Raw genomic sequence first — 25,173 nt, forward strand, 5'->3', positions numbered from 1 at the left:
AATAATCCATTTTAAATCCTGTGAATGCTCTCTATATCCTGTTTGTAATTCTTGTTTTTAAGGATTTTATTATTACTGTTAGGCAGAAAAAGCAAGAACACCCAGAACTTGCAGACCAAGGGCAGCTTCATCCTTTTTGAATCAGAAAGTTTGAAGCTGAGACAGAGATCCTAAAGGTTTAAAGAAATAAAAAAAAGATAGATGACAAACGGTTCTCTAAGATGTGGACTCTGTTAGAGAGGTAGGATGAAGGAAAAGTGGGATGATTAGTTAGAAAAGGATGAAAGCTTCCTTGGTGCAGTTGCAAGAAAAAAGTCTCAGAGTACATAGATTCGAATGGACACCGTCACCTCTTGCAATTTACAACCCCAATCCAGGCTTACAGTTTCCTCATCTATAAAAGGAACATATTATATCTAGTGAACTCTCTTCTTTCTTAGCTCTCTAAATCAGTGAACCAAAGATTCTGTATGTATTAATGCTTTTTTTTTTTTTTTGAGGATTAGAGTAGGATGGAGTGTGTGTGGATTGTTAGGCAAAGTGTTAAGTAGTTGTGGTGTGGAGGTAGCCGTGTGTCCTAACTTATTGGCGTGTAGAGCTTGACAGTATGTGATTCCCAGAAACAAATGCCAGTGCAGGAGCGCACACACACATACAGAAACACTCACCGACCAAGCGGGAGCGAGCACACACACACACACACACACACACACACACACACACACACACACACACACACACACACACACACACACACACACACTTAGACACACTCACGCAACAACCCAGCCTCCAATTTCAGTGCTGGCAGGGGATAACAATTCTCAGCTCCTCTTTCCAGGGTTATTTTTGGCCGAGGCTGCTAGCTGATGGCAAAAGGTTTCAACTCTCTTTCAAACCCCTCCCTCCCCTTGTTCAAAAGAGAAACCCGTGCGTGCAACGGTGCACTCCTGGGGAGACTGGGAGAGGAGAGCACAGAAGTGGGAGGGTAGGAGCGGCAGGAGGTGGGGAGGGGATTCTCCTGAAACTCACATTACTCTATCCCTCCCGCACCTCCTCCCCTCCCAGCCACCACTAAGTTTTAAGGAGGAGTTTGGTGGAGAGGAGAGCCCCAGTGGGAGGGTTGTAAAGGGCGGACACGGCCTAGGAGGCGTCCCGGGAGGAAGGGGGGCCAGGGAGGAGAGCCTGTTGGAAGTCCCGAAAGAGAGTACAGCTGCTTCTCTTTGCTGGGAGCAAATCAGTTCCAAAGCGGGCAGGCGGGCTGGAGAGGAAGTTTGGCTGCCTCAGGGGCAGGGGGACACTTTCCTGGAAGGCGGACGCTAAACCCTGAGGCAGGGGCTGGGAGAAGGCGGGTGGAAGGGGAGGGGAGTGGTAACATCTGGACACACCGCTGCACTAGGGGGGAGCGGGGGAGTTGAAGGGGGACCTAGCTAGGAAAGAGAGAGAGAAGTCTTGGCTGAGGAAGGGAGGAGTACGAGAGTTCGCCAGGTTACAGGGGTGATTCGGACCGGTGGCCCGGAGATTTTAGTTCCATCTCTGACAGTCTGAGCTAGCAGCGGGAAGGGCTAGGAGGCAATGGAGGGGAGCCCCATCCCGGTGCTGACCGTGCAAACCGCACCCTATGAAGACCAGAAGCCGACTGGGGGCGGGGGGTTGCGCCGACCCACCGGCCTCTTCGAGAGCCAGCGCAACTACCTGCCCAACTTCGTGCAGAGCGTCCTGTCATCCATCGACCTCCGAGACCGCCAGGGTTGCACCATGGTGGTGGGCAGCGACGGAAGGTACTTCAGCAAAGCTGCCACCGAGATTGTGGTCCAGATGGCAGCGGCCAACGGGGTAAGTCTGGGGTTAGGAGGCTGCCTCCTCCCTCCTCTTCTTAGCCACCTCCTGACTCAACTTCCCTCACTGTCCATCTCCAGGCATTCTGATCCATCTCTCTCTCGGTATTGTTGCTCAACCACCCCCTTACTCATTCACCTTCATTGCCAAGTACGATCCACATTTCCCCCTGGCTTTGATCCTCACCCGTGTCCTCTTTCCCACGCTTATATCTTATATGTTTGTAATCCCTTATCACATACTCTTTCCTCACCCCATCTTTTATTAAGTTTTAGCTTACTATGCGCTACCGAAATCTAATTTTCCTCATTCTGCTCCCATCTAAGCATCTTCAGTTCAACTCTCGTTACTTCCCCTGATTTATAGCAAAGAGTACCCTCCTCCCCCATTAAGACTCTTGTAAACCTCCCTTCTCCCTCTTCCTTATTACTTTTTATTGTGGTTACACCTCTTCTTTTCCTTGCACTTTTTCCTAAGGGAAGAGCCCTGGTCTCCCAGGCTGGAGAATAGCTCTAGTCTCAGCTTTGCCCCTCGATTGGTAACAGTCTCAGTTTTCTCAACTGCTCGAGAACACTCGGTTAGATGATTCCAAGATAATGGCACCCAACCTAGAGTGCATCATTTTAACAACTCCCTTTCCCTCTCACAGTTCTTGCCTACAGAGATTTCTCTATTTGACCTCTGAAAACAGCCAGTACTTATTTGTTAAGGCAATGGAGACTTAAATGGATGGACTCTAACCTTTCATTTTTTGGGGTGGATTGGGGTTAGTGTGGATTACTCTGAGGTAGCATGCTATATATATATATATATATATATATATATGTGGAGGTAGCTGGTCATTAGTGGCTTATAGAGTGTATAAATGGGTTGAGAAGAGATATGTACAATGACTTTAGGGGATAAGTCTAAAAATTAGTGATTCTAAATCTATCTTGTTATAGACTTTCTCTTGGCATTTGTTCATTAGCTTGGGAACTACTTGAGAGCAGGGAATATCTTTTACTATTTTGTACCCCTAGTAGGTAGTAAGTACCCAAGTGCCTGGCACATAGGAGGCACTTAATAAAGGTTTATTGATTGACTGATTTGACAAATTCATGAATTCTCTCCCTACTCATATTGGAAATTTCATGATTATTTCCCTTCACTTCAATAGCATTTGTTCCTTTCTAGTATATACCTATAGGCTTTCAATTTTTCCTTCTCCACAATGTCATAGTGGTCCCATCCTTGCTTTTTAAAAAATTATTATCCCTTAAGTCCACATGTTCTCCTCCCAAACCTATGATCATCTTGGGATATCCTGTAAAATCATTATACAACTTTAGGGACCCTGTACCTAAATCTTTATTTTTAGATGGAATTGTTGCCTTAAAACCATGGAGTTGTCAGTAAAGTCAGACCTGTCCTAATATAATTCTTCTCTAATCATGAGCTAGAATGAGGTTCTCTCTTTAAAAGGAACATAAACCTGGTAATGGACTCTATTTTCTTTTACTCTCCTTCCCTTTTCCCAGTGATTTTTCTCACTGCTGATTTTTTTTAAAGGCTAACTTTCTGGTAGAGTGTGCTTTATATTTACCCTTCTTAAGCATTCTACTCTGTATTTTAGGGAGTATAGAAATTTTTGATGAATAATCAGAGAGCTAGGGGGAAAGGAGAGGGCAGTTGTGAGAGATGACCACAACAGGCAACATTGCTTTTGGGATACAGTCCTTACCCATTTCTTTGTCTCCTTGCCTGGGATTGATGAAAGTTGGCTTTAAGTAGAGAATTAGAGGGAAGCTGATAAATAGACTGCTACTCTGGCTGACAAAACTATTCCCTACGGAATGATTGAAGATAACTAGCTTTGGGAGATGTATGACTGCTTTCATACTCTTCCTTGGGCCATTTTTTTTCACTGGTAGAAGAAATGGAGTTGGTCTGCTGCTGACTGCACAGGGTTATTTTTTTTTTTTCACTTTAAACATTATTTTATTTGGTTATTTCCAAACATTATTCATTGGAAACAAAGATCATTTTCTCACCCCCCCCCCTTCCCACCACCTCTCCCATAGCCGACGCATGATTCCACTGGGTATCACATGTGTTCTTGGTTCGAACCCATTTCTATGTTGTTGGTATTTGTATTAGAGTCTCTCCTCAGTCGTATCCCCTTCCCCCCTGTAGTCAAGCAGTTGCTTTTCTTCGGTGTTTTTACTCTCACAGTTTATCCTCTGCTTGTGGATAGTGTTTTTTAGATCCCTGCAGATTGTTCAGGGACATTGCATTGACACTAATGGAGAAGTCCATTACCTTTCATTGTACCACAGTGTATCAGTCTCTGTGTACAATGTTTTCCTGGTTCTGCTCCTTTCGCTCTGCATCACTTCCTGGAGGTTGTTCCAGTCTCCATGGAACTTCTCCACTTTATTATTCCTTTGAGCACAATAGTATTCCATCATCAACATATACCACAATTTGTTCAGCCATTCCCCAATTGAAGGGCATCCCCTCATTTTCCAATTTTTGGCCACCAACAGGGTTATTTTTTAATTCGCCCTAGCTTGATGTACATGGGAAATTTCTTTGTTTCCTTTATCATAAGGACTTCTTAGTTTCTCTCAGAAATTCAAGCTCCCTAATGTAGTAGTGCCCCCTGAGTAATTTTTAACTCTTCTCTCACCTTCCTCCCTCAGATTCTCATCCATCTATCATTGTGACATTTATTGGATTTGTTCTACTATCTCATCCAATCTAACTGAAAGAACCTTTGTTCAGGTGCTAATCACCTTTTATATGTTCTAGTATAACAGGACTAAGTAACTAACCTATTTCTTTTCTAATTTACTCTTCCTATTACAACCCCTATAAACTTCTTAATTCAATAACCTGATTTTATCACTTCTCTAGTCCCAAACCTTCAGAGGTTTTCTATTGTGCAATGCCTAGAATGTGGCAAACACTTTTAAAATGCTTGTTGATATGATTTAATGAATAAATTTTATGTTTTTATTATAAAGATACTTTATTTTTACCAATTACATATAATAACAAATTTCCCCATAAGTTTTCATAAGTTATATGTTCCAAATTGTCTCTCTCCCTCTATTCCTCCCTTATCCTGGAGCTGGCAAGCAAATTCAATATGGGCTATGCAAAGCATACTCCCATATTGTTAATTTTTGTAAGAGAATATTCTCATAAAACAAAAACCCAAATAAACTTAAGTGAAAAATCTCATGCTTTGATCTACATTCTTATTCCAACAGTTCTATGCAACAGTGGATAATATTCTTCGTCATGAGTTCCTTAGAATTGCCCTGGATCATTATATTACTGAGAGTGGCTAATTCTATCACAGTTAATCATTCCAAAATATTGCTGATTTATTGTATACAACGTTCTATTGGTTCTGCTTATTTCATTCTGCATCAGTTCGTGTAGGTATTTCCAGCTCTTTCTGAAATCATCCTGTTCATCTTTTTTTATAGTACAATAGTATTCCATCACCACCATATGCCACAATTTGTTCAGCCATTCCCCAATTGGACATCCCCATAATTTCCAGTTCTTTGTAGATTGTTAAGTCATTTGCCCCTAGTCTATTCCATTGTTCCACCATTCTATTAATGAATAAAATTTAAAGCAGTAAAGCATGAAAGGATTTGTGAAGTTATACTGGGGAAAAGATGAAGCTCAGAGAGAAGATTAACCACAACTCTGGTGATTTGATGATAACAACTGATGATGAATTCCACTTTTGTTTTTGCTTTCTTTTATTTTAACTTTTAAAATAAATAATCTTTTAACTTTAAAAGAGGACAAAATTGTCTACTAGAGAATTGAACCTCATTAATAATGAGAAGTAAGGAGATAACAAGAGAGCTCCAACTATCTTTAATGAGTCCAAATCACTAGGCTCTGAAAAATTACATCCCAATCTTAAAAGAATTGACAAGTGTGATTCCTGAGTTACTGTTATTGATATCTGAAAAAACTTAGATCATAGAATTATAAGTCTAGAACTACAGAGGACCTTGGAGGCCATCTAGTTCAACCTTTAATTTTTCACATGAGGAAAATAAGGCTAAATGAATTATTCACGATTCCATAGGTTCAAATTGATTGATTTCTCAAGGAGGGAGGATAGAAGGGAGGGAGAGAATTTGGAACTCAAATTTTAAAGAAATGTTAAATGTTTATTTTTATATGTAATTGGTAAAAAAGAAAATACTTTAAAAAAAAAGTACATAGGTAGTACAAATCCAAGGTGGGATTAATAATAGCTTACATTTAAATAGCATTTAATATGTGCCAGCACTGTGCTAAATGCTTTGTAATTATCATTTGATCCTCACAATAATCATGAGAAGTTGGTGCTATTATTATTCTCATTTTACAGATGAAGAAGCTGAGGCAAATAAAGATTAAATGACGTGCCCAGGGTTACACAGCTAGTAAGTGTCTGAGGCTGGATTTGAACTTATCTTCCTGATAACAGGCCCAGCACTCTGGTCACTGCACAGAGTGCTGCCCCTACCACAGCCAATGTTGTTTCCATAGTGCCCTGTGGAATAGGTGAGGCCCTGCACAACTGGAAAAAAAGCAGACATCTTACTTTTTCAAAAAGGAAGATGGTGGAGGTTACAAACTCTAGAGCAATGAGTATGATTTATATTCCTGGCAAAAGTCTAGAATGCTTTGTCAAAGAGATGGTAAGTGACTATTTCGAAGAGGAAACCGGTCACAGAAAGCATGCAAATAACACCATCAGAAACATGTCATGCAAGATTCAGTTTTCTTTTTTTTTTTTTTTGTCTTCAGTAAGAGATCCAATAATGTCTTTCTTGGATACTCCCGGGGACAAGAAAGACTGATGTAGGTTAGACAGTTAGGTAGATTCAGGATGGCTATTCAGTATTCAGATTCAGAGTCTCAAAGAGTATGTGAGTCCCCCAGGAAACTATCCTTGATGTAGTGCCATGCATGATTTGGAGAAAGGAATAGATGCCATTCTTCTCAGACTTTCAGATCACACCAGGAGGCAAGAGGCAAAGGTGACACTTCAGTTAATAGAGTGAGGAGCTCCAAAACACTGTGACAGGTTAGAAAGTTGGTCCAAATCCAGTAAGTTAAAAGGGGCAAATGTAAAGTTCTATGCTTGGCTAAAAAATAATAACACCCCCTTCCCACTTCACATAATTATAGTCCATTTGAAAAATGAATTAGGGGTCATAGTGGAATGCAAACTGAATATGAGTCAACAGTGTGATAGGACAGTCAAAAATAATGATGAGACCTTCAGTTTAAGAGAATTAAGAGAAAAGAGATTTAAGATTAAAGATTTAAAATTAAAGAGATGAATCAATTCTAGACCTCTAAGGGAAGTGATGGTCCCATTGTACATATGGAATACTGTGTTTAGTTCTGGACACCACAGGCCATTGAGAAGCCAGAGAATATCTCAAGGAGAGTGGTCAGGATTGGTGGAAGGCACTGAGTTTATACCATGGAAGAACTGATGAAGGAACTGAAGATATTGAGCTTGAAGAAGAAATGACTAATATGGACAGGATTGTTGTGGTTCAATTGTGTCTGATTCTATGAGCCCATATGAGTTTTTTTTGGCAAAGACACTGGAGTAATTTGTCATTTCCTTCTCCAGCTCATTTTACAGATGAGGAAACTGAAGCCAATAGGGTGAATTGGCTTGCCCAGCTAGTAAGTGTCTGAGACCAGATTTGAACTCGTCTTCCTGATTGCAGGGCAAGAGCTTTATCCACTGTGCAATCTAGCTCCCCCAGGGACAAGATAGTTCTCTCCAGATATTTGAAGGGCTATCTAAAGGCAGAGAGGTTAGACTTTTTCAGTTTACTCTTCTTTTTTTTTTAGACTTTTTCCATTTACAGTTTGAAGAAATGTTTTTAAAGAGTGAGGAACTTTAAAATGGTACTTTCCTCCTCTTTTTTGGATATAACGAGGTTTTGTTAGTAATGATATGAAGTCAGAGACATAGTGTGTTTAATTAAAATTTCCAAGTGTCACTTAATTCTAAAGTTACTCCTTCCATTCCTACTGTTTTTTTTTTAACTCCAATCAGTTCCAGACTTTGCAGAATTGAGCTTCATCTCCCTCCCCCCCCCCCCCTTTCATCTTCTTGGGAAGCTACTAATGATACACAGTAAAGTCAGAGGACCAGCAACTAAAGCAAAGTCAAGCAAAGGTTCTGATAATATTGCAAAGCCTAAGAATTCATAAGTTCATCTGTGTAAGCACCCTGAAAAGGACTTTCACACAGTAATCATGATAATAGCTCACTCTAGGAATTTATGATTTATAAACGCATTCTTCTTCGGGAAGCAGGAAGTGCAGGCATCATCATCATCATCATTTCACCAATGAGGAAATGGAGTCCTATAAGAGATGAAGTGATGGTAAAGTGATGTAGTTAGCATAAGTACAAGCACAGAGATTTCAACCCAGGACTTCTGGATTTTAAATTTTGTGTTCTTTCTATGATACTAGCCAGCCTCTAATAAAGGATTCTTATCCCGAGGATTGCCTTTATGTAATGGAGGCTTGACTAATGTATTTTAAATATTTGGGCAGGAAAAGATGGTATGTTCATTATTCATACTCCTTTCTATTTGGAATTGATTGGACATCTAGATAGCCCAGTGGATAGAGTGATAGACTTGGAATTGGAAGTACTGAGTTCAAATTCAAGCCAAGTAAGTCACTTAATTTCTCTATGCCTTACTTACCTTACCTGCAAAATGGGGATAATAGAACTTACCTCCCAGGCCTGTTGTAAAGATAAAATGAGATAAAACTGAAAAAGTATTTTGCAAATCTTAAAGCATTTAGAATGATTTGGTCTTGATTAATTTCTAGAATTAGAAAATTGAGTGTGTGTGTATATATATATATATATATATATATATATATATATATATATATATTCAAAACTCAATTTTAAGACAGAAGAGTGGCCACAGGCTAGGTAATGAGGGTTAAAGTGACTTGCCCAGAGTCACAGAGCTAGGAAGTATCTGAGGTCAGATTTGAACCTAGGTCCTCCTTACTCGAGCCTTGATGCACTATCCACTGTGCTACCTAGATGCCCCTTATTTTGTTTTAACTTTACCTTCGGTCTTAGAATCAATACTAAATATTAGTTCTAAGGCAGAAGAGAAGTAAGGGCTAAGCAATAGGCTTAGGTCACAGACTGGCCCAGGGTCAAAGAGCTAGGAAGTGTTAGGGCTAGTTTGAACTTAGGTTCTATGACTCCAGACCTGACTCTCTATCCATTGAACCATTTGGCTTCCCATCTCCCCCTTCCAGGTTTTTACATTTTTTTTTATGTCCAATTTAAGTCCATTAAGCAAACATCATTTAACATTTTCCAGCATTGTAGAATGGCAGCTCTTCAGGAAGGGTGGCCTGGGGGCCCCTGAGGGATTAACAGTCACACATCCTACTTAGGAATTGACTTGAATTCTTGCCTTCATGGTTCCAATACTGTTTTTCTATCTCTGAGGCCATCTTATAATTCTGGATTCTGGATTTTCTGGATTTTCTGTACAGATAGTTAATGCTAGTCAGTGTAAGCGGAACTGCATTTGGAATCAGAGGACTTGACTTCAAATCCTTTGCTTATTGTTTTTTAACTATATATTTTTTAACATAGTCACTTCACTGATTTGGGTCCTTGGACTCTGCCAGATGAGTAAGAGTTGGAGGAATTAAAAATGTGTAGCCTAAAGAAAAAATATTTGTGGGAAATGTGATATGTAGTTTTATACAGGTAAAGGGGGTTGCATGGAAGGGGGATTAGACTTACCCTGTTTCATTCCAGAGGGAAGAACTGTGTTCAAATTCCAATTTGGGCTCAGCACAAGGGAACATTTTCTAACCATGAGAATTCCAAAAATGAAATGACTTGTCTTTGAAGTAGTGAGTTCCATATCCCTGAGGGTGTTCTAGCAGAGGGTGGATGATTAATTAGGAGGGATGGAGTAGAAGGGATATTGCATTAGAAATTAGGAGTTGACTAGATGATCTTTCCAGTGCTTCCAAACTCCAAAATGCTATGAATAAAATCTAAAAATCACTTACAAAAGCTCCATGAGGCAAAGAAATCTCCCTTCTCCTGCTTTAGGTTATAACAACTGGGCTTTTGTTGTTCTGTTGTGTCTGACTCTTCATGACCACATGAACCATAGCTATCCATGGGATTTTCTTGCCAAGGATACTGGAGTAAGGTGCCATATACTTCCCCAGTGGATCCATTGGAATTTTTTTTTTTAACTAGGAGGAGGTTAAATGAGTTGCCCAAGGTCACATAGCTAGGAAGTGTCTAAGGCTGGATTTGAACTCATGTCTTCCTAACTCCAGGCCCGTGTTCTCTTTCTCTCAAAAATCCTTATATTCTGTTTTAGAATTGATACTAAGTTTCTGGCTCTGAAACAGAAGAGCAGTTAAGAGTTAGGCAACTGGGACAAAGTGATTTGCCCAGGAAATATCTGAGGGCATATTTGAACCCAGGACTTCCCATATCCAGGCCTGGTTCTCTATCCACCGAGTTACTTAGCTGCCCCCAGCTCTAGTGTTCTTAACCACCTAAGCCACCTGGCTGCCTCCAGAAGGATACATACCATATGTCTAGGAAACCAAGTGCTAACCCCTACTTGATCCCTTTCCCCCCTCCATAGAATTATAAGATTTAGAGCTGAAAAAAGAGATCAACCCCTTTAAGGAAAAAATAAAAATAAAAACTGAAGCTCAAAAAAAGTAAGTAATTTTTTCTAAGGTCACACAAGTAGTGGGTTTCCATTCCTAGTGATGATTCTCAAATGAAGGCTGGATGTTTGCTTCCACAGATGCCCCCAAGAGCATTTCATCACCATCTATATGGGTTCAACTCAATGTACTGAGATGCTCATCAGCCGTGAGATTTAGCACTTCTGTGAGATGGCTGCATTAAATGATATAGTAGAACTTTCCAGAGAGGGGCTTATATGTTATTTTATCGTTGTAGGGAACTTGTGATGGGAACGCTTCCTTTAGCAGATCAGCAGTTCAGTTGGGATTTACTACCTTTGAGAATTGTCTGGGGTTAATTGACTTGGCTAGTCATATTCTAAGGTCATTTCTAACTATAATTCTATGCTCCCATTTTCCTTCATTTGTGTAAGCCATTAAAGGGTGACTTTTACATGTTTAATCAAAGTTTCTTGGACATTTATGTTCTCTTCTTTATTAAAAATCAGGGCTTCTTAGACAGGGACATTAAAGTCTCATCCTTAGTAAGGCTTAAATAATAATAATAACAACAACTAATATTTCTGGCACTTAGTCTGCATCAGACACAGTGCTAAAAGCACCTTACAATTATTATTTCATCCAAAATAGAAATATTTAGCACTACAAAATGAGCTAGGTCAATTTTTAAGGACAAACTACATAAAGTGAAGAAAAAAAGGCTTCTACATACAAAAGGTACACTTTATTGTTTAGCTGTAATAAAATTCAATTCCTTTGTTTATCCTATCCTGTCTTATAATTTTGTCCCCCCATCACAAAATTCCCAACTCCCCCCCCCCCCCCCCCCCCCCCCCCCCCCGCCATCTTTACTTTCTGTCTTAGAATTGATACTAAGCATCAGTTCCAAGGCAGGAGAGTGATAAGGGCTAGGCAAGTGACTTGCCTGGGGTCACACAGCCAGATTTGAAAACTTAGGACCTCCGCTCTCTAGGTCTGGCTCTCTACCACCTGGCTGCTCCTCTCTTCCCTACTTTTCTCTGATTGGCTTTTATTTAAAAAATGCATCTTCTTATCTTTGTAGCTAGACTTTAAGTGTTCAGCTCTGGCTCTCAAGTTCCTATGGCTCACCTAAGTCTTTCAATTTAATTTGTCTTTCTTTCAAATAGTTCTTCCTAGGAATGAACACTTTCTTTTTCACTTTCTCTATCTTTCTCTCCTGAACTTCCTTTAAGCAAAAGAAATGACCTGACCATTTCTGTATCCAGCTGTTCTTAATTCTTTCTAAGATTCTCCCTGGATGAATGATAAATTTTAACCGCATTTTTACAACCTGAATTCTTAAAGACGGCAGACTGTTCTGTAACAAAACCAAATAGATGGAACATAGTTAAGACTACCAAATACTTCAAATACTTATAATGACCACAATACAAATTTCTCTGTGCGCATAACACATTTTTTTGTTTTTTATTCATGCCCTTATGACTCAGCTATCCTATAAGTAACCTGAGACCCAGCTGGGAGGAGTAGCTAATTGATTTCCAAATAGATAAAGTTAATTGTGCACAGGAGTGAAAAAACCCTACTGGATAGCTTTCTTGAAGAACATAAAGTCTAATGTAGAATTTTGCTGAGGCTCTGGCCTTTCTGTTCCTGCCTCATGATCCTCCATCTACAGACTTTGGGTATGCCCTGTGTCAGGAATTCTCTCCCTCCTCTTCTCCATTTCTTGACTTTCCTTGAGTCCCAGCTTCTGCAAAAAGCCTTTCCTGCTCCTACATAATGCTGGTATCTTCCCTCTGGGATTATTTCCAATTTATCCTATGCATATCTTGTTAGCACTTACTTGGGTACTTGCTTTCTCCTCAGTTAGGTTATAAGTTCCTTGAGGGCAGGGACAGTTTTTGCTTTTCTTCGAGTCCCGAGTGCCTAGCCTAGTGCATAGCAGGCACTTAAATGCTTGTTGATTTTGACTTTGGAGGCAGCATGGCACCAAGAACAATTGCTCTGATGTTAGAAGACCTGTGTACAAATTTCAGCTCTGCTACTTACAGGCTATCTGGACTTGGGGAAATCTCTTTTTTTTCCCCATTTGAATAAGTTTATTTAGTCAATTTATAACATTATTCCTTGGCTACAATAATCACATTATTTCCCTCCCTCCCCTCCACCTACCTCTCCTGCAGCCAACGTGCAATTTCATTGGGTATTACTTGTGTCATTGATTAGAACCTATTTCCATGTTGGTGTTTACACTAGGATGTTCATTTAGAGTCTACGTCCCCAACCATATCCCTTCGATCCATGTATTCAGGCAGTTGTTTTTCTTCTGTGTTTCTGCTCCCACAGTTCTTCCTCTGGATGTGGATAGCATTGTTTCTCATAAGTCCCTCAGAATTGTCCTGGATCATTGCATTGCAGCTAGTGGAGAAGTCCATACATTTGATTGTACCATAGTGTATCCGTCTCTGTGTACATTTTTTTCCTGGTTCTGCTCTTCTCACTCTGCATCAATTCCTGGAGGTTGTTCCGGTCTGGACTTGGGGAAATCTCTTAATCACTCTAGGACTCAACTTCTCCATCTGTATCTGATCTAAATTTGTTATTCTTTTTTGCCTTCCCAGGCCTATGCTTTTCTTCCCATCTGCCAGGCATATGAGGAGGACACGAGTTTTGGAAATGTTGCCTTCTGGCTGTAGGGATTGTCCTGGGTTGCTGGTTTTGTTTCTCATTCATTTTAGTCATGGCTGACACTTTGTGAACCTATTTGAGGTGTTCTTGGTAAAGATACTGGAATGTTTGCCATTTTCTTCTCCAGCTTATTTTACAGATGAGGAACTGGGGCAAAAAGGGTCAAATGACTTGCTCAGGATCACATAGCCACTAAGTGTCTTAGGCTAAATTTGAACTCATGAAGGTGAGTCTTCCTGATTCACAGTCTAGTGCTTTATCCACTGAACTGCCTGGCTTCCCAGAGCTCCTGTGTTTAAAAGCATTTTTGTATCTTTCTGTTTTGATGGACACTTGTGATAAGAATAATAGTTGCAATCTAGGCCAAATAGTTATTGGTCTGGTCCAAATGACAAAGGATGGGTCAAATGGAGGTGAATGATGATTGTGTAAGGCTGGCCATGGATGGAGTAGATGGAGAAGAGAGTAAGGATATCAGAGGTGCTTTGGGGACTAGACCTCTCTTCCCTGGAGCTGACCTGGGCATTGGGTTATAAGATCACAGATTTAGAGTCGGGGACCATCAAGCTCCCTCACTCGTTTTACAGATGAAGAAACTAAGTCTCAGAGAAATTAAGCAACTTAACTGATAGGATTTATACAGCTCTTTAAAGTTTATGATATTCTTTGCATCAGTTTTCTCATGATCACAAAGATCTTGCGAGTTAGGTAATATTACTATCCCCATTTTACGGATGGGAAAACTAAGATTGAGAAACGCTAAATGCTTTTCCCATGGTCATAGAACAAGTAAGTGTCTGAGTCTACTCAGATACCTACACTGACCCAAGGTCACATAACTAATCCATTGAGGAAGAATTCAAAGCCAGGTGTGGGTGACTCCTTAGTGATGGGAGGGAGAGAAGGCTAGAGGCTGTTTGTCCTGATTTCTCTCTCCTAGTTACCCACTGCAGAATAAATGGCAACATTACAGCCACAGTCAGGGAGCGAAGAACCAAATATCTTTCAACAAAGTGAAATGTTCTCTTCCCCTTATGTCTTACGTGGTAGCACTTTCAGTAGGAGGAAGGATAGATAGGATAGCTATTGGAGTGATCTGGGGGTAGGACTTTGCACTGGTAGTCTTTGGGGTCCACTGGCCTTCTTTTTGGGTCAGTCCATTCTTAGCTCTTTTAACCTCTGCTCCCCATTTACTCTTTTTATGGGGAAGCTGAAGGGGAGGAGAGGTTTGGAGAACAGCTGGGGCCTCCCAGCTGCTGGGATGGGTTATTTTAAGCTTTGTTTAGCTGTATCCAGAGACCCAGATGGCATTTTAAAAAAAATGTTGCTTTACTAGATTCTGTAAGGAAACTTAATAATGTTTATTAAAAGTCAGATCCATATATCCGTGATATGGTGTGTGAAACGGGCCCTCAGAATTTTCCCCGACACATTTGTTCTTTCTGAGGATTCCAGGAGTCCTAATCATCTGTCAGGGGCTGCAGATACAGAACAGAGACTCAAGAAGTGGGCCCCACCCAAGCAAAGGGAATGGGCTACAGCCGGATCCTGAGCACAATTCAGAAGAGCATTCAGATAATTGTAGCACTCACTTTCCACCTTCAGGCTCGGACTGCCTGTGAGTCAGGCCCCTAGCAGAATGAGCAGTGCTGTTATTGTGTGGTGACATTTGCAGCGTTGCTATTATTGTTTGGGGATGGCTTGTGCCAGTGGGATTGGAATAGACCAACAGAAGTGGGTAGGCCTTCATTGCCAACCTCTTTTTAAATAGGAGGGCGAGTCCTGAGGGTTTTGTACTTGGCACTTTTACGATGTGAGCAGTGGCCTCTCTGTGTTTGGTCTGGAGAGGGTGCCTGGCACACAGGAGGTGCTTAATCAATGCTTGTGACTCCCGGTGGGAAAACTCGTCATCAGTGATGCTCAGCCTTAGAGAATTGTCTGGGGCATAAAGAGATCAAGTGAGGAGCCCGCGTTCATACCCCCAGGAGGTTTGAGAGGCAAACTCCTGACTCTGAGGCGTACATTCTCCACGACAAGCCACGCCAAACTCAAGGAAGAATGGGAACGCTAGACCCGACGCGACGATCCCTCCTGCTGCAGACTGACTTCGAAAGCTACAAATGCACGTTATCTGTGCTCTAGCCCAGCTGCACCGGAGTCTTGTCAGATCACATGGCCCAGGAGACAGGCTGATGGCCTCTATTTGCTTTGCCAAAGAGTATTTTTAATGCCTTTTTATTTTATTTTTGTCTGTCCATTTTCAATATCAAAGACTATTGTATTTACTCACTTCTTCAGTGGTATCAGTTTTAAGAATTGAAGTCACTGGCTGCAAAAGTATTGTGACATTGTATAGAAATTTATATGTGTATATATATGTACATGTATTTATTATTATTCAGTTTTCAATTATGTCTGACTCTGTGATCCATGTAGGGTTTTTTGGCAAAGATACTGGAATGGTGTGCCATTTGTAACTGGCCCAGGGTCACATAGCGGGTATTTGAGACCAGATTTGAATTCAGGAAGATGAATCTTCTTGATTCCAGACCCGGTGCTCTGTCCACTGTGCTGCCTAGCTGCCCAGTGTATATACATACTTTGGCAAAAAAAAAAAGATGGTAAGACAGCAAAGTACATTGGAAAGAGCACTGTCTGCTTCAGATCCTCTCTGTAATTTATTATCTGTGTGATCTTGCATAAGTCATTTCACCTCAGTTTTCTCATAAATAAAGTGAGGAGTTTGAATTAGATGGCCCTTAGGGTCCCTTCCAGCTCTCTCTGAGTAGGCTCCTTCATAAAAGATTTAATCATGGCAGGTATTACTTCCACATGTCACCATTTCTCTATACCTTAGCACGTGGCATTTCTAAGTTGCCCTGTCAAAAATGAAGTTCATCACGTGGTGGACAACTCAGGTGAAAAGTTGCTTGGATCTTGAACTTAGAAGGCTGGTTCATAGTCAGTCTCCCAGTCTTTACCTGAAGCCTTTCTAGTTTTGTACTCCAGTGGCATAACTTTTGAGAATTTGGTTGCTTCTATGCCACAGTGAGGCTTCAGAGGAAGATATTAGTGGAATAGCTATTGACCCTGGGCAAGTCCTTTAAACTGGTTTGCCTCTGTTTTCTTATATGTTGAATGAGCTGGAGAAGGAAATGGCAAGCCATTTGAGTATTTTTGCCAAGCCCCAAAAGGGTTCATGAAGAATCAGACACAACTGAAAAATGACTGAACGACAATATTACTGATTGGTACATGGAGGTAAAAGAGGCAATGTGTGACCTAAAGGAGAGAAAGCTGTACAAGAAAACTTGGATTCATTTCTTACATACTGATACATACTGGCTGTATGAAGTTTGTAATTCACTTAACCTCTCAGTTCCTAGAGGCTAGGAGCCAAGTGCAGGGTCCTATTGGTGTAGGGCAGTGATGGTGAACTTTTTAGAGACCAAGTGCCTGAACTACAACCCTCAGGCCACTGTGAGCCATGCCCTTACCCTAGACAGGGGAGGGAGGAAGCACTCCCATTGGGCTGCTGGGAGGAGAGGTAGGGGATGTGAGAAAAACTAGGTGGGCATGGAGAGGGGGAGGGGAGCATCCCCCTCCAGCATGTGTGCCATAGGTTTGCCAACACAGGTATAGGAAATTTTCTTAACCAGAAGTTCCCTCTATTGATGAAATTATACACTTATTTTCTGTTCTTCTTCACTTTTTTATGGACAATATCCTATATGAATGAAAAACCACAGGTATAGATCTACCCTTAATGAGAGCATCTATGTCACAGGTTTGTTGTGAAGAACAAATGAAATAATATAGGAAACCTTAAAAGTGCTGTATGAATATCAATCATTATTATTCTCAGAATGGTTTTTAGTTTTGATTCCCATGTCCCCATACATCCTTTCCATTGTTCTTGCTCCCTGGAAACTGGTGGCATCCACTTTTCTAAAATGGCTGCTTTCAAAGCATTTTTTTTCTTAGTAAAATAGAAGAGGAAGAAATATGACTTTTTATCTTGGTAGTTGTACTGTTTAGAGTTCATCAGCAATCTGGAAATCATAGCTGTTTTCATATGGCTTCCTTTTGGCTTTGGGTACTCCCTAAGGCTACTGACAAGGTCAAATTGTGGGTGGCCACTGCTGCATTAAGTCAAGGTCACCTCCCTTCTTCTCTCAACATACCCACTATATTTTTTCTAAAGGGGGATATACTAGCTTCTCCTCATTTTACTTAAAATAAATTTTGATTCATATCTTTTATTTTTATAACCCCATACATTTCCCAGTGTATCCTCTCCCCCTTCCAGAGAGCAATCACTTATAACAATGAATAAAAAAGAGGAGAAAATTAAAGTCCATCACAACAAACAACAGATTGAACCATTCTGACTATTTATGCAGTGCTTCACACGTAGAGTTCCTCGCCTCTGCAAAGAAACAGGAAAAGGGGTACTGTGTTATGTCTCTTCTCTGGGGCTATCTGGGTTCTTATGATTTCAGCTCAAGAATTCAGCTTCAGTTGTTTTTGGTTTTGTTGTTGAAATCATTAAATAGATTTTTTTTCCTAGTTCATGAAATCCTAGGATCATAGATTTAGTGCTGAAAGTGATTGTAGAAGCTATCAAGTCCACCTCTCTCATTTTATAGATTCTGTTCATTCGACTTTAGAGCCTTTCATTTCAGTTGTCTTATGCTTCTCTTGATTTCTCGTATTCTTTGTAATGGCATAGTGATTTTCCATTGCCTTCCTGTACTTCAACTTATTTAGCCATCTCCCAATGGGTGGGCATTTACTTTGTTCTTAATTGAGGTTTTAACCAGTCAGAAGACAAATCATGTCATCTCACCAAGACCTCGATTTTACTGTTTATCAAATGAGGGGATCATACTAAACACCTTTGGAGATACTTTCCAGCTTTAAAGTCTGATCTCTAGTTATTCATTTTCACAATCATGGCCATGACTTCCTACCTCAAACTATCTCGATGTCCAGCTGCAGCAAATGCAGACTCTTTCTCCCCCACCATATCTAGGTCCTAATTTCTTGTTTCATGAAGATTTCCAAGACTAATTGACTGAAACATGTGAGAGATTACTGGGAGGAACGGGCCCAGAAGAAGCTTAAGTGACTCCATGCTAATCTGTTGAAATGTCTAAAAATGTACAGCTGCCTGAGCTCACAAGGCTTCCGAGGATTCTGGCAGAACCTTTGTCAGGGTGGCCGCTGCTGCAGCCCCGCTGAATGTTTAGTTAAGAGTCATGATCTTTTTCTGATATGAACTCTTGAAGGCAAAGTGACAAATGCTGATGAGGAATCTAATACACAAGGCACCACTCTGCCGTCATAAATAACAGGGAATTGCTGCAAATCTTGCTGAGTTGTAAATCTTTGCTTTCTAGAGGTATTTGGTTCCTGCAGCCCAAGTTGAAGAGAAGAGGGGAGTAAGGGGAGAGAGAGAGAGAGAGAGAGAGAGAGAGAGAGAGAGAGAGAGAGAGAGAGAGAGAGAGAGAGAGAGAGAGAGAGAATAGAAGCAGCACACTTGGCAGATTGAGTAAATGGACAGTGACCGCTTTTTAAACAGCTTTTTTTTTTTTATTAATATATTTTATTTGATCATTTCCAAGCATTATTCGTTAAAGACATAGATCATTTTCTTTTCCTCCCCCCCACCCCCCATAGCCGACGCGTAAGTCCACTGGGCATTAGATGTTTTCTTGATTTGAACCCATTGCTTTGTTGATAGTATTTGCATTAGAGTGTTCATTTAAAGTCTATCCTCTGTCATGTCCCCTCAACCTCTGTATTCAGGCAGTTGCTTTTTCTCGGTGTTTCCACTCCCATAGTTTATCCTTTGCTTATGAATGGTGTTTTTTTTCTCCTGGATCCCTGAAAGTTGTTCAGGGACATTACACCGCCCCTAATGGAGAAGTCCATTACGTTCGATTATACCACAGTGTATTAGTCTCTGTGTACAATGTTCTCCTGGTTCTGCTCCTCTCGCTCTGCATCACTTCCTGGAGGTTGTTCCAGTCTCCATGGAACTTCTCCACTTTATTATTCCTTTTAGCACAATAGTATTCCATCACCAACATATACCACAGTTTGTTCAGCCATTCCCCAATTGATGGGCATCCCCTCGTTTTCCAGTTTTGGGCCACCACAAAGAGCGCAGCTATGAATATTTAAACAGCTTTTTAAACAGCCTAGGGACAGTTCGGTTGATCTAGGTAGGTGATCTGTTTTTTTTTTTTTTGAGGGAGAAAGAGACCGAAAGACAGAAGCAGAGACTGATAGAGACAATGAGAGAGATAAAGACTGCAAAACAGCCAGAAAAAGAGTCAAACATACAGATAGACACATAGAGATAGACAGAGACTGACAGAGAAAGACCAAGAAACAGAGGGAGACAGAGAGAAATAGAAAGACAAACACAGGAAGATAGAGGGGTAGATACTGACAGAAACAATGAGAGAGAGAGAGAGAGAGACAGACAGACAGACAGACAGACAGACAGACGGACACAAAGATAGAAAGACAGACTGACAATGAGAGATGTTGAGAAACAAGAAGACAGAAAGAAACATATTGACAGAGAGGTAGAAACAGAGACAGACAGACAATGATCAGAGTTTAAGAAAAAGAAATACAGTTACAGAGACAGAGACAAAAAGGGATATAGAAAGAGAGACAGAGAGAAAATGAGAAAGATACTGAGAAACAGATAAGAGAGAAAGAGAAGCCAAGAGAGAAAGAAACAGAGGGACAGAGATGAGAGAGAGAACTTTAAAAATTGATAGTGAAAACTAATACCACCCACAGTATAGAGAAAATAAACACTGTCCAAGAGAGACATTGTTTTTTTAAATACTGGGATTGTGTGTTTATATTTCTATCTAGCTCTAAAACAGATCTTCCTAATGGAAAGTTTGTTAATCATAATAATGCTGCTGCTGCTGCTGCTGCTGCTGCTGGGAGTGGTTGTATGAAAATGATTAAAAAATAGAATCTATACAATGCTTTAAGGTTTTGCAAAGAGATTTACAAATACATCATTTGATTCTCACACCAACCTTGTGAAGCAGATGCTCATTTATTTTGAAGATGAGGAAGCTGAGGCATAAAGATTTTAAATGACTTGGCCATTTGACCAAAGTCATACAACTATTAAGTTTCTGAGACCAGATTTCAGAGAGAGACAGAGACAGACAGAGAGACAGAGACAGACAGAGAGTCAGACAGACAGACAGAGAGTCAGACAGAGAGAGAGAAGAGAGAGAGAGAGAGAGAGAGAGAGAGAGAGAGAGAGAGAGAGAGAGAGAGAGAGAGAGAGAGTTTGTGTGTGTGTGTGTGTGTGTGATATGGAGAAAAAGAAGAGCCAGATCTTTTTTTTTTTTAACCTTTACCTTCTGTCTTGGAGTCAATACTGTGTATTGGATCCAAGGCAGAAGAGTGGTAAGGGCTAGGCAATGGGGTTAAGCAACTTGCCCAGGGTCACACAGCTGGGAAGTGTCTGTCTGAGGCCAGATTTGAACCCAGGACTTCCCATCTCTAGGCCTGACTCTCAATCCACTGAGCCACCCAGCTGCCCCTGAGACAGATCTTTTTCTAGGGAGATATTTAATAAATTCGATAGAACCCTGCCTTTCTGGAATGTGTTAAGTGCAGATTGCCTAGAGCATGGGGAGTGAGGAGAGCAAGACAACTTTTATGATTCCGAACTTGTTGATATATTTGTGCTCATGGATACTTCTTCAACAGTTCAACAAGCTTTTAGAAAATGCCTACTATATGCTTGACACAACAATTTGAGGAGGAGGAGGTCAACTTTTAGGGGAAAGGGAAATGTCTTCTCTAGAAGATATGTCAGAAAGGTAGCAATGATGTTTCACTGGCATTAGCATTTTTTAAAATGCACATTACCAGAGTCTGTTGTTCCAGCTGTCCCAAAGTCACTTACATTAAAAAAAAATTTATAAAGCAATTTTAGAAGCAAGTGAATAAGAAAACCTAGAGCATATGAGGGCAGCTAGTTGGTGCTGTGGGCCTCAGGGCCTGGAGTCAAGAAAATCTGAATTCAATTTTGTACCACAGACATTTAATAGTTGTATGACCCTTGGGGTGCCACTTAACTTCTGCCTGCCTCAGTTTCCTCTTCTGTAAAATGGGGATAATAATAGCACCTTTCAGGGTTTTCGTGATATATATGTTAGCTATTATTATTATTATTATTATTAATATCACAGATACGTGGCACAGCGAATAGAGAGCCATGTCTGGAATCAGGAATCAGGAAGGCCTGAGTTTAAATTCAGCCTCAAATACCTACTAGCTGTGAGACCCCTGGGCAAATCACTAATCCCACTTGCCTCTCTCTATCCTCAACTGTAAAAAAAGCTGGAGAAGGAAATGGTGAGTTACTTCAGTAACCTTGCCAAGAAAATCCCAAATGTGGTCATGAAGAGTTGGACAGGTCTGAAAAATGGCCAAATATTATTATTATTATTATCATCATCATCATCATCATCATCATCATCATCACATGTTAGGGACAAACTATTAGAATAAAGGCATGGAATGTCTTGCTATGCTATTAAGTAGTATATGAGTGATCAAGAATTATTGAAGAGAAAAATGGGTAGACAAAAGAAGAATTTCTATTACTGCATGTGATTTACCAAATCCCTACCAGACCTTAGTAATTACAGTTCATTTCATTCGAGTGGCACCTTGGACCTGTTGGGAATAAGCCCAATGACAAAGGTAAGTAAGTACGTTTCTGGGGTGAAACTGTGAATGATGTCAGGAGCCAAATCTTCCATGATTAGTAATGCTTTGGTGCTGATGTCTCTGAAGGCCTCCCCTTACATAATGCTTTGATCACAGCAAATCACAGTCAATGGGAAGCATTCAATCATTCATTCTCACAGGTCCCTTTTGAAGCTTTGTAATCTGTCCCATTTTCGGTGAGTAAATCTAGGCATGGAATTCTTACTTGACTTTTCCTAGAGGACCCCAAAGGTCAGTCAGTATGAGATCTATGAATAGATGTTGGACTAAATTGCTCAATGCCTATGTCTTTGCAGCATTTAGGTAAAGAAATCGTTTTGTTTTGTTTTTCTTTTTTTAATGAATAAGGCAACTCATTAATCAGATTGTGTAGTCTGTCCAAATTCTTCTTGTTGGCAGCTGTCACCTGTCTGGCAGTTCTGTCCTCCATATATCTCCACCCTTGAGATATCTATTTGCTTTTCTCCTGTCTTTTCAATTTGTTCCTTCCCCATTATTTGGAGCCCCCTCAGGGCTCGCAGAGTGACATTTTCCATGTCTCAGCTGAAGTGATTGCCATAGGACTGGGAGATAATGGGTCCAGAAGAGGGAAATGGAAAGACAGGACCTTGAAAGTGATGACTGAGGAGCTCGAGGGTATCAGGATTTGGGAATGGTGGTCAACATAGAGAGAAAATGAACTCTGTAGAGAGGAAGTGTATCCCCCCCTCCCATGCCAGTGCCCGGAGACAAAGTTTCCTTCACCCTCTAACAGTTACATCTCTGATTATATTGATTTCCTACTCAACCTAGCTCTACAGATTGAATTCTCTCTTACAACAACAACAAAACTCTTAATCAAAACTGACCGAAGATATGACCATATAAGCAAAACTGTGCTTCTTTTGGTGCAAAGGTATGTCAGCAAATGTTTAACAACCAGCTATGGGAAAGGGGTGGAGCAATTATAGGATACACTTCTGGGTTTAATCTCCATTAACCCAATAATAAATCAAGACCCAATTTCTAGCCTGTCAATTTTCAAAGTGTATATACTCACAGAAAATTTAGAGATTGGCTTTCAAGCCCCTATGAGCTGGCTCCAACATGCCTCTTAAATGTCTCATTTAATTATGAGTTTAATTTGTGTTCAGTCATTTTCAGTTGTGTCTAACTTTCCATTTGGGGTTTTCTTGGCAAAGATACTAGAATAGTTGGCCACTTCTTTCTCCTGCTCATTTTACTGATGAAGAAACTGGGGCAAACAGGGTACCCAGGGTCACCCAGCCAGTAAGTGTCTGAGGCCAGAATTGAACTCAGGAAGATGAATCTTCTTGACTTCAGACCTGGCTCTGTATCCACTTTGCCATCTAGCTGCCTAGGTGTTCAATAACAAAATTATTATTATAACAAAGATAGATGACTTGTTGGCCTTTTAATGCTGTTTTGGTTATAACTAAATGCCCAAGGAAATGTTGAGTTGTGTCTAGGATTTTTGAGTTCATTATTCTGAGTTTCATGTACTAAGTGAGAGCATCCTTTGAATTCAGTTGTACACTAAATAGCATAAAGTTGAAGAAAGGAAGGCTTTTTTGGAAAAATTTATTTAATTAGTTAATTTAGAGTATTTTTCCTTGGTTACAAAAATCATGTTCTTTCCCTCCCCTCCCCCCACTGCCTCCTGTAGCTGATGCGCAATTCCACTGGGTTTTATACTACAAACTCCAAGTCATTTTTTTTTCATTTTGAGTCATATCTGTTGTTTCTGAGTTGAAATCCCTAAATTCAATAATCTGTCATGTTCCAGAGATTTCACTGAAATGATACAGTGCCAGGTAAAGCTTGGTGGGCAGATTGGTGGTTCAGTGGATAGGATGCTGTGCCTGGAGTCAGGAAGATTCATCTCCTTAGTTCAAATCTGGCCTTAGACATTTCCTAGATTTGTGACTCTGGTTAAGTCACTTAACCCTGTTTGCCTCAGTTGCAACTATCAAATGAGCTGGAGAAGGAAATGGGAAGCAACTCCAGTATCTTTGCTAAGAAAACCCCAAATGGGGTCCTGAAGAGTTGATGAACAACAAAAACAAAAAGATTATTGAGATGTAACACGGCACCTTCAGAGGTGTGGACATTCAGAGTCACATATAGTTTTCCAGAATTTAGTCATCTACCTTTCTCCAAGAAACCCATTTCTTTCTTTTTATTAACACTTACTTTCTGCCTTAGTAACAACTCTTAAGACTGAAAGGCAAGGGCTAGGCAAACTGGGTTAAGTGACTTGCCCAGGGTTACACAGCTAGAGAGTATCTGAGGTCAGGTTTGAACCCAGGACCTTTCTACTTCAGACCTGGTTCTGTAGCCATCCTACAGCTACAAGATATTCTTGCATGGGTCGAGCACCTGAAAAGGAAGCTGGGGACTGAGGGAATATAGGTGGAAGGGTTAAAGATTAAGGTAGGAAGGGCATAAAGAGAGAAAATAGACAGAGAGGCACAGGAGTCATCAGGTTCAGGTTTAGCTTGTCAGCCCTTGCTCCTATGATCAGGGAAAGAGTGACCCTGAATGAGGGAGCTGATCTGCTAATTAAGAGTAGTTGTACAAGGAGGGGGTGGCAGGGTGTCCAAAAAAGTTTTAACAATGATAAAGCCAAAAGGATGGTGATAACACAATAAGTCACCCGGTATCTGGATCAGGACCTTCTCCTTTCCAGAAAGCTGGCACCAGTCTTATCTTAGGAATGCAGGTATGAATCTTTGATATCCGAAAGTATCCTAAAACTTGTCTGTGAGCTTACACAAGAGATAACAGCAGAGGTTTGGCTTTTAAGATCAACCAAATTTAAACCCATCCAAATTTAAGGATTCAAAAATCAATCATGTGAAATGTTAGAAACATATCCACAAGTCTGGTCTATGAGCATTTTGCTCATTAGAGTCAGCTTTTGAATACATTCTTAATACTTTCATGATTCGTTCAGACCTGGAACCCTTCAGGTTCTCTATCTATGTGCCACCTAGCTATCCCCTGAAACTTGTTTCTTGAATAAAGTTCAAAACTTGCAATCCTTACTTGGGCAAATATCTGCTTAATACCACCTAGTGTGCTGACACCAATTCCTCA

The 25,173-nt window shown here is 40.6% G+C and overlaps 1 protein-coding gene across 1 annotated transcript in view; it reads left to right on the forward strand.

The window, feature by feature from the left end:
- The first annotated feature begins 935 nt into the window (after nucleotides 1-935).
- Nucleotides 936-25,173, forward strand: part of PGM5 (phosphoglucomutase 5) — a 242,042-nt gene continuing 217,804 nt past the window's right edge. Inside the window, exon 1 of the mRNA XM_001365519.4 lies at nucleotides 936-1,836. Coding sequence (XP_001365556.2) covers nucleotides 1,576-1,836 — 261 coding nt within the window. The 5' untranslated portion in view covers nucleotides 936-1,575. The remainder of the gene's footprint in view (nucleotides 1,837-25,173) is intronic.

Source organism: Monodelphis domestica, chromosome 7, assembly GCF_027887165.1.
Source record: "Monodelphis domestica isolate mMonDom1 chromosome 7, mMonDom1.pri, whole genome shotgun sequence".
Taxonomy (NCBI): domain Eukaryota; kingdom Metazoa; phylum Chordata; class Mammalia; order Didelphimorphia; family Didelphidae; genus Monodelphis; species Monodelphis domestica.